At 42.1% G+C, this 10,692-nt stretch overlaps 1 protein-coding gene across 1 annotated transcript in view; it reads left to right on the top strand.

The window, feature by feature from the left end:
* Positions 1–4,549: 4,549 nt before the first annotated feature.
* The window catches only part of ngb1 (neuroglobin 1), a gene marked incomplete in the record, with an annotated part of 31,869 nt that continues 25,726 nt past the window's right edge, over positions 4,550–10,692 (top strand). The window contains 4 exon segments of the mRNA NM_001124388.1: positions 4,550–5,096; positions 5,639–5,747; positions 6,004–6,123; positions 6,280–6,771. Coding sequence (NP_001117860.1) covers positions 4,999–5,096; positions 5,639–5,747; positions 6,004–6,123; positions 6,280–6,432 — 480 coding nt within the window.

Here is a 10,692-nt window from a genome sequence, read left to right as displayed (position 1 = left end):
GAGAGGACCACAGCAACTTCAGCATCAAGGCCAACAGAAACAGAGCAGCACCAACTAAGTAAAGAGGAGAAAGAGGACGCGGAGTGTCAGAGGAAGTTCCGTGCTGTTCCTGTGCTTGTCCAAGTGTTTTTGCACCTCTATGATGCAGGTGCGACAGAGGGAGAGGAAGGAAGGCCATGAACAGAGGAAGGACTTCATGCCCTCCATGCAGAAGCCCTTCAGCTTCCTGGAGAGAGATGAGAAGAAGAGAGAGAAGCTGATGGAGAGCATTTGAAAGGTGTGTTGCCTAAAAAAACATCTCTTGAGATGTTGCTAAGGTACAGGAAATGGTGTTATAAATGTATTATTATCCTCTCTAAATCAATTTTTTCCCCCACTGAATTCTGCATGCTCTGTAGAGGAGGAGCTGCGCAGGATGATATGCATCCAGCCGAGGGCCCAGGAGAACTTGAGGAAGTCGACAGCACCTATAGAGAACCAAACTCATACTGAGAACCCTGAACCTCACAGCTTCCAGCACACTAAGAAGGAGGTCCTGGCCTTCCTGGATCAGACCACCTCCCAGGTTCCTGACTTTGATAGGCTGCACAAAGCTTTCCACAGGGAAGCCTTGAGGAGGGCCGAGAGGAAATATGTGACCAAGTGTCAGCCCTTCCACCTGCGGACATCAACCCTGCCCTCAAGAACAAGCAGGAGCAGCTCTGAAAAAGAACAAGTGAGCTTACTGTAGCACTCTGCAAATATAACTTAGTTCAGTATAGAACTGATATGTTTATTACTTTGGCTTTGGTTTGTTTCCTCGTGTAATTTTTGTTCTCAGGAATCCATAGTCAGTGCCTTTTTGAAGAGAAGCAATTCCTTTGGTGGTTTAACATCGCTGTCTACAGATACGCTTCCCACCTACATTACAGATGCAGCAAGGAAACGCTGTATGGCCATTAGGTAAGAGGGAACTGTAAACTTCACTATCAGATGTGTCTCTTTCATTCGCACAGATCACAGTAAAGATGACTATTACTCTCTCTGTCCTATGGTCCATCAGAAGGTCTGTGGAGCAGAGGGAGAGCACGGAGCAGGAGAGTGCAGAGTTTATGAGGAAACACAGGATGATGTCTCAGGCCATGAAGAAGACAGTGGCTGTCCGTGCCAAGGTCATGGACCCTCACAGCAGCCTGAAAGAGGTGAGAAGCTGAAACAGCACTGGTGAGGACATGGAAATTCCTTAGATGAAAACTGAAAAGAACAGACTGATTAAAGAGTTGTACTGTATTTCTTTACCTAATGTGTCTGTGGCTCTGTACTTGTAGCGAGTCTGAGCAACAAAGGATGAAAGAGTATAAGAAGGAGCTACAGGATATGAAGACCAGAGTCACTGACCATCCTTACCTCTTTGAACAGGTGTCACAGGTAAACTATGGGCCTGGAAACTACATTTATGGAATTGCAAACAGTTGAGAAGAGCGTTTGAACTGTTAACTGCCCCATTTCTATTCCATTGCTTTTGATGTAATTGCTGTAGAAAAACGCAGAGCGACTATGCAGAGGGAAGCTGGTTTGAATGAGAGTTTGAAACGACACCGATCTTCAAATCTGATGACGATTGTGATGACCAAAGTATTGAGAGTAACATGGAGAAAAGGTACCTACAATGACAACAAGGGTGTGTAGCAGTGTGTCTACCCACTAACTGTTAGTTGTATTCATACAATATATAATACCACTGCAGCTGGAACTCCAAGGGCGCCATGTGGTTTGGTCATTTATACAATGTTGCATTACATAATACAGGGAGACTGTCATAAAGTATTTAGCGAAGAGGTGACAAAATACTGCAGCCAAGCAAAACGTTGATGTAATTACAATATAGACATTTTCTAACCCGACATGTCTGATTTAGGGATGGAAACATAGACGTCTGGGAGAAAATTGAAGAGGTAGAGGAAGAGAGCGTGAAAACCAGAGTGGAAATAAATGTATGATCAAAAAGGTCGACCCGGGCATGAAACTCCATATAGCCATTTTGTTTCAAAGAGCACTATGTTCTAAAATAATTATAGTCTAATTTAACTATGTTGACCCGGTCTTTGACTGTCTGGCATGTTTGTTATGGATTATGACCTTTCTAAACAGGGACATGTGGCCTCTGGAGCTTTTAAATTGATATTAACTGGAGCAAATGTGAGAAAATTAATAAAGGTTTATATAACTATATATTTGTAAGTCATTTTGAATTTGACAATGGCAGGGTATTATGGAATATTAAATGTATGGCTGCATAATATTTCAACCTTATTAAAACTGACTATAAGGGGCTTATTTGGTTTTCTACAATTTTGCCGGGATACGCGTGGCATTACAAAGGAGAACAGATACTTAGTAACCAGATGGGAAAAAGGGTTTAAAAACAAAACATAGGCCGATACTACAGATTCTGAATGGTCCTGGTGTAGTTAGTATGTCATCCCTCACTGATAAATCAAAGTGCTGACAGTGATCTAAGGGATATTATAGTACGATATTAAATCTGTCATGCAAGGCCATAAATATGTTGCCAATGGACAGGTCCAATAAGGACAGGAAACGTCAGAAATTGACATTTCTTTGATGCTTTGGTTAAGGTCTCTGGCTATTTCAAGAGCCACAGTGCCAGTTAAGTATATAGGTCTAGACATTCATCTGCCATCACAAAAGTCATTCAGTGCACTGCTCTCTGCCCATTTCCACTTCAAATGGGGTTTAATACTGGCCTCCACAGTGAGCTGAAGCAGTTTACAGCCATGTATTTATGGGATTTTGCTAACCAGATGGAAATATCTGAATATGTATGTACATTACTAGATATCATTTTTTAAGTTGGCTGATGAAACACACTCAAAGAAGCTGACAACAGATCCCTACACACTGTAGCTGGCAGCCGACCACCATTCCAAAGGCTAACAGCTATCCGGAATCCTAGGGGCAACTCTACCCTAAACCCTAACCCAAACCTTAACCCCTACCCTAACCTTAACCCTTACCATAACCATTTTACATTTCAACTTCAATGGGGTAGTGACGTCCCAAGGATCCCAGATAGCAAGGACCCATTCCAGAGCCATACCTTGTTGTCTCCATGGAGACCAGTTTATATGGTCATTTGGAGGGTACCATCACAGAACCGTGATGTGAAGTCCCACCTCAAATGTTTGGCTGTATTCTAATAAAGATGGCTATGGAAGACATTGAGTGACCTTAAATGGTCTTTTACACTGTACAGTAGGCCTGAAATCCCATCAGTCAAACCAGCTGTAATCCCATCAATCAGCTGAAATCCCATCAATCAAACCAGGTTCACATCGGTTGGAGATGCTTGAATGACAGATCCAAGAGAGCTCAAGCATCACATGACAGAAGTTCAAGGGCTCCAGTGAGGTTGTCATGGAAACCATGTTTCTCCTCTTTACACCCCCCAGTGGTCAAGCAGGAGACTGCTTTTTACCATCTTGGGTATTCCCTACAGAAGTTACTATAAACACAGAGAATGCCATGGCTAACAGCATAAGATCATATGGAATACAACACTATCACCTCTCTGGCCCAGAGAATAGTAGGGCAAGGCTGTTTAATTACATCCTAACTTTAAAGGTGTGGGAAAAAACCTATGTAATGAAACGGTTGAGCACAAGCATTCCAATAAAACAGGCAATAGCATGGCTGAGAAAAAACCCATCTCTTATGTGGGGTAATGACATGCTGTAAGTTTGGCCACCAGACTTGGTCATCTGAGTGTCTGAGAAGACGCCTCTCCAAGCAGTTAAACAATAACCATATACTTTTGCAAAGGTGGAGCCCTCAAGTCTGTTATTACTTCAGCTACAATATAAAAATTCCCACACATTTCATTATTCAAGTGCTCCAGATTAAGTGTCTGTGGTTGAAGCACTACAGAGTGTCATTCAGTGTAGTTTTTGGGCATAAAACTATCTGATGGTAGAAAGATTCATAGCAAGGTTAAAGAGCAACTCTAAAATGTTAATTTTGGCCCCCAATTGGGGTCTGACATTCCCCATTATGCAACATCATGCTTATGATTAACTGTTTACTTATCCCGCATTAGTTAATTGCCCTCTAACCTTATATGAGGTGACCAGTGGGAGGAGTTATAGGAGGATGGGCTCATTGTAATGGCTGGAATGGAATGAATGTAATGGTATCAATCACATCAAACATATGGAAACCACATGTTTGACTCGATTCCATGCCACTACAATGAGCCTGTTCTCCTATAGCTCCTCTCACCAGCCTCCTCTGGAGGTGACAGTGCAAGTCAAGGTGCACCCTATATGTGTTTGTTTATTTATGGGGAGGATTATGTTTTTGATAGCCCTTGGTTCACCTGCAGGAGGAGCTGTAGCTCATCACATACTCAACAGATAAAAAGAGAGAAATCTTTCCTTCTTTAGTGGGGTGAACAAATCCACAGTGCTGGAGAGAGAGCATAGCGGGAGAGAGAAAGGGGGAGGGACAGAGACAGCAGTCAGTGTGACAGATAAGAGCGGCGGATGACTTGTCTCTCTCTGAATGCACCGTGAGCAAGAGAGCAAGTAAGTGCACAAGGGTGCCTGCCAAAGCAGCTCTGCACACACACACACACAAATACACACACACACACACACACACACACACACACACACACACACACACACACACACACACACACACACACACACACACACACAGGTAGCTTGTGAGGAGAAAAGAGTCTCACAACCAAGGTATGCTGGGATTTGCACACATCCAACGATCATAAGTTCCTCTTTCTATTGTTTTGGTTTTGCTATGTTATGTCTTCCCTCTTGTACTTACACTTAGTTTCCAGGTGGGTCGTCAGAGGTTTCCCAAGCCGAGTCTACAACAGTGTAATGGGTTGCCCAGACCGGAGGCTTTTCCTCTGATCCTGCAAAGAGGTTGGCGTATTCCTGCAACGAGAACTAGTCCTCACATTGAGCGACCCTGGGCATGGAGAAGCTGACAGAGAAAGAGAAGGAGCTGATCCGAGTCAGCTGGGAGAGTCTTGGCAAGAACAAAGTTCCACACGGAGTCATCATGTTCTCCAGGTACAATTCTGAGCTAAAGCTTTTTATTTGAGCCGTTAGGAATGGAGGGAACAAAGGCGTTAGGAGAAGTTGCATGTGTTCCTCCATGAAGATTTCATGGTGATTCGTATATATCAGCCTTTACTGTATGTGTACCAAAACAGAGTGTTTGTTGATATCTGCAGCATTTAGTTTTGTAAGAAAGTTTACTGAAACCTAACCATTCACTACAATCTGCAGTTGTATGCACTGAAAATATCCCGGCATAGTGCAACATAGTGTAAATAATGTAGTCACCATAGTAAACAGTAATTGGAGAGAGAAATACACTTAACCAACACAGATAGTGCATCGTACACTCCCTATACCGGGACTGGAGGCTTGACTTGTTGCTTGGCGACTGGCTGCAATAGTCTTTATTTTGGAACTGCTGCTACTAAAACAGACGCTAGAGAAGAACTGTTGCCGACAGTCCTATTAGCTTACACCAGACATTAAAATCAGAACTATTGTGTGACTTACGTGTATCTACAGTATCTGTATTGTGTTCTGTGTCTGTGCAGACTGTTTGAACTAGAGCCTGCACTCCTCAACCTCTTTCACTACAACACAAACTGTGGCACCATACAAGACTGCCTCTCCAGCCCTGAGTTCCTGGACCATGTCACAAAGGTAACTCTGCTCAGCCCATCACTGTTAAAACTGACAGTTAAATGGCTAATTCATGGAAACAAATCCACGGAAATGTCTAACTTCTTGCTGCATGTTGGTGTATGTTCACGTTTCTTTGTTTTGTACGTGTTTGTGTGTGTGTGCGTACATTCTTGTGTGTGTTTGTGTGTGTGTGTACATTCTTGTGCGTGTTTGTGTGTGTGTTCGTACATTCTTGTGCGTGTTTGTGTGTGTGTGTGTGTGCTTGTGTGTCCAGGTAATGTTGGTGATCGATGCAGCAGTCAGTCACCTGGACAACCTCCATACCTTGGAGGATTTTCTGCTCAACCTGGGGAAGAAGCACCAGGCAGTCGGGGTTAACACCCAGTCCTTCGCTGTAAGACTACTGTCACTCTGATCACTTACCCTAATACATTACTGTCATACTGTGTGTACTGTACACTATACAACTTTTAAGAAACACAACTTCCAACAATTTACCAATCTATGCCAATATTCAGAACATTTGCATGCATGTGTGTGTATGTTGCAGGTGGTGGGGGAGTCCCTTCTTTACATGTTGCAGTGCAGTCTGGGTCAGGGGTACACAGCCCCGCTGCGTCAGGCCTGGCTCAACATGTACACCATTGTAGTGGCGGCCATGAGCAGAGGATGGGCCAAGAACGGAGAACACAAGACTGACTGAGACATACGCTTGGGGTCTGCTACCAGTTGCTGTCTAATCACCCTCATGGTTGCTATGGAGTAAGGTTGTATAACTCACAGCATAAAGGTTTGATTGCTGTATATGGTGAACGAATGGCGTTATCACACTTGACACAACAAATAATGGTCGAATCACCTGGTGTTCAGAGTTAACTGTTTTTGCTGTGGATGTTGTAGCTGCCAGAGTGCTGCTATAACATTGTGGGGATGTTATGGGTCAACCAGACCTTTGGGCTGCAGTTTGAGTTCCTCATATTAGAGGAAGCATAGGGTTAAATTAAGGTAATAACTGAAATTGCTCTGTAAATAATGCCTTGATGTATCTACTCAAATAATGACATTGATTGTGGTGGTTTTTGTGATGTATCTTAGTCACACAATTGTCAAACACTGGCTATATTGGCTGTATTATTATTGGCTGGAATGGGCAGCTACAATATGGGCCCTCTCCCAAATCAACCAGTGATATAGAAACATTGATCACAAAAGTACAATATGTCCAAGATTATTGTTTAGAGTGATTGTCATGATTCTATATTTATATCTTTGAGTTAGGCTAGGGACCTGATAATGGCACATACTAATGCTCTCCTTTCTTTGTGTGTGTCCATGACCTGGAGTGTAACAATCCTTAGAGGTGATCTTGATTCTTAAAGCCATTGGTATTATTAACAAACACATTACTTTTGATGATGCTCAATAGAAAATGACAAGAACTGTTCATGTATTCTAAAGCTTTTCTATGTGATCTCTATGACTGTTAGGGTGTCCATGTGCACCTTTGTCTGAAATGTGTATGTGGCACTCTCCTCTCCTCTCCTCTCCTCTCCTCTCCTCTCCTCTCCTCTCCTCTCCTCTCCTCTCCTCTCCTCTCCTCTCCCCTCCCCTCCTCTGACAGTAGAGGTTGTAAAGCTCACGTTGCCATATGCGGATTACCATAATATTTCAATAGGCTTCAACTGACTGTTACTTATTCTAAAATAAATGGTTATTCTCCTCTCTTGAGTTCTAGCTAATTGATGTAATGGAACTCAACAGTAGATTATTTGCTTGAGGGTCTTTGGGCTTGACTTAGTTTAGGCTCATTCAGTTTTCACTAATTGTAAATGTAAAGTGGTGTTGAACCACATACTGTATCTATATATTGTAAATACTGCTATCATATGTTGTAAACAGGCCAGAAATATAGTAGTAATCTATTTAGGCTTTTTGGACCCAATAGGTAATTGACAATTGGGGCGGCAGGGTAGCCTAGTGGTTAGAGCATTGGACTAATAACTGAAAAGTTGCAAGTTCAAATCCCGAGCTGACAAGGTACAAATCTGTCGTTCTGCCACTGAACAGGCAGTTAACCCTCTGTTCCTAGGCTGTCATTGAAAATAAGAATTTATTCTTAACTTGCCTAGTTAAATAAAGGTAAAAAAACAAAGCCAGGATTTATTCAGACATTTTTTCTTCCCTATTTAGCTCATAGTTAAGAACTTGGAGTATCTTTCTGTGGACAACCGTAAAGCATTTATTGATAAACAAATTTCACTACATCCAACCTGAAATAGTAAGCAATGATAGTTAGAGATGACAGTTAGAGATCATAGTTAGAGATGACAGAGATGATAGTTAGAGATGTGTACGTCCTTTTTACTGCTATGAACACATTTACCCATATGCTTCTATACAGTGTGTCGTTATCTTCCTGTACATTGAAAGTCACAATGCCAAGTTAGCTATAATACACCAAGTATTTGATAATAACACTACACTACTATATCTCCAATCTGCTGATATGTGGTGAATATTGCTTCAGTCTGAGATTACTTTTATACAATGTATTTTTGTATTTAAGTGTTTTACGTATGTGAATGACTATATGCCATTGCAAACACAGTTTTTCCAAACTGTTACGTTAACCACAACATTTATGTCAAATCCATGTATTTTTCTTTTAATTTGCAGCACAAGGCTGTTAAGCATTTTAAGTATTGATGAGTGAGCTTTTATCCTTAAGTCATGATAAATGTAAGAGAGACATTTCTCCTCAATCAGTATAATTGCCATATTATCAATGTGTGATCCCTACAAGGATGTCTGTTGGCATTGAATACACAACCATTGCATTACCATGTCTAAAGGAGATCTCACTTTATCTTTCCTTTCAATCACCTGTGAGCTTTATTTTCAGGCCATGGCAGCACTACCAATTCAGATTTGTTCCTCTCTCCCACTTTCCAACAAGCATAATGAGTTTCCCTTACCAGATTAACCCTTCTCCTGAATCAAAAAGCATTATCAATAGAGAATCTACATTGAACGTGCTTTTTAGTTCAAGAATAAGCTTCATCTGAGTCTAGGAAACCAGACCTATGAGTTGAACACATTTTCTAATATGTCTATACATGGCACTAGGCAGATTGCGGTGTGTATTGTCTCGATTTCAAAGATCTGAGAGTAGACCTGTTTTCTGTGTGTGTGTGTGTGAATTGCATTGGTACATTTAAATAACATGATATTCTGTTTATGAGTGTCTCAATGTCTACCTCGTCAACTCAGCTGCGAACAGCAATGATTTCAACTATCCTTTAACCAAAAACACGTGACACAATGCAAATACATACTCCCTCAACCAAACAGCTCGTAAAATGGACCCCATCCTATACTTATGTAATGTGTTGTGTGCTTACTCAATTAATAGTAAATAAAGGTGATCTTTTGTGGACATACTACTGAAAAAAAGATGACAATGTTTATTGTTTTTCTTCCACTATGTTGGTTTGTTTGTCAGTGCGATGGTAGTAATGCGGAGTTCAGGGTTTGTAATCAATCACACAATGCACAATTTCCCTCGCTCCGGTTGGCTATTCCTTGGGATTATGTAACAGTGGCTGGCTGGCCCCTTCCCTGTGGCTATAGAGATCAGAGGGACTTCCTCTGAAAACCAGAGAGCAGAGTGAATATCATCCCACTTAATCATGCAAATGTCACATACATCACATCCCCAGGATTCCAAGAACTCTTAGCCGCTACATGGCTAATGTGCTTTCTTGCCCTCAAAATGCAGACGTACACCATTTTTGAAAGTATTAAGCGAAGCTTTGTGTGTGTGTGTGCGCGTGCGGGAGGGAATGGGAGAGATGAGAGCGAGAGAGATGGGGACTAAGTTAGGTACTGTATCAGATTGCCCGAGCTCCATTCAACACATTGGGTTAATTTATCCCACAAAGCATTCGCATATTCAATTTGCTTGCATCATTGTAAAAGTCACATCCATGAGCTGGCTGTCTGCTCTGGTGATAAAGCAGTAATTGACATGAACCAAATCTGTCTCTCTGCTGCGCTCGCCATCTTCTCTGTCTGAGATTTTGGTTGATTGATGCTAGTCACTGCCTGTCCTACTGTAACTCAAAGGGAGTAACACTTAGGCTGGGGTGTAAATTCGGGGGATTGAGCTGAGAAAAACATTTAGTTTAACACATCATTCATCACATAACATGGAGATGATTTGCTGCGCTGAGGATTGCTATGGCGTATTCACCTCCACTATAGGTATAAAGGTCTTGTGAAGCAGCAGCTGTACAACCCAGTGGCATATGTAGGGATATAGAGACGGTTTGGCCACTTGCCATAGGTAAAGTATACACAAGAGATGGGTGGATACAGAATAATTGAGGTAAGTATCTGTACTCCAGAGTGATCAACAGTTGTCCCATGAGGCCACTTGAGGACATTGTACATTACCATACCTGATAGCTGCTGGAGGATCAGTCGAGACTTTGATAGAGAAAAGCAGGCAGAAAAGACAACAGACAAGCAATGTGTTTTGGAATGAAGGGGGATTGGATGTTGTCATGGAAACTGTTAAGCAAAGGTCCAAAGTGGAAGGAAGACAGACACTCTCCTCAAGTGGTGCTGGCTGGCGGGCGGCAGATATATGATACAGAGGAGAAGGGGGCTGTAGAGAGATGGAGGGGGCTAGCAGACTGGGGCTAATCAGGTTAGCACTCTAAGATCATCCAGCCTGGAGGCAGCTGAGCACTGATGGCTTCACCACTGCTGCACGGCAACACTTACCTTAGCAACCAGAGGAAAAGCACTTCTGTCTGCTGTTTCATGACAGTTTTATTACAGTGTTGTTAACATGTCACAAACAGGTGAAGATTTTCTGTTGAAAGCTTAGAGTTTACAACTGACTTCTCAGTTAACTTGAGGTGTCTCAATTGGCATAGAGTGCTTGTTATGTTTTTCT

Source organism: Oncorhynchus mykiss, chromosome 19 (genome assembly GCF_013265735.2).
Source record: "Oncorhynchus mykiss isolate Arlee chromosome 19, USDA_OmykA_1.1, whole genome shotgun sequence".
Classification (NCBI taxonomy): domain Eukaryota; kingdom Metazoa; phylum Chordata; class Actinopteri; order Salmoniformes; family Salmonidae; genus Oncorhynchus; species Oncorhynchus mykiss.
Note: the sequence above shows the minus strand (reverse complement) of the source record. Positions and strands in the feature narration are given on the sequence as shown.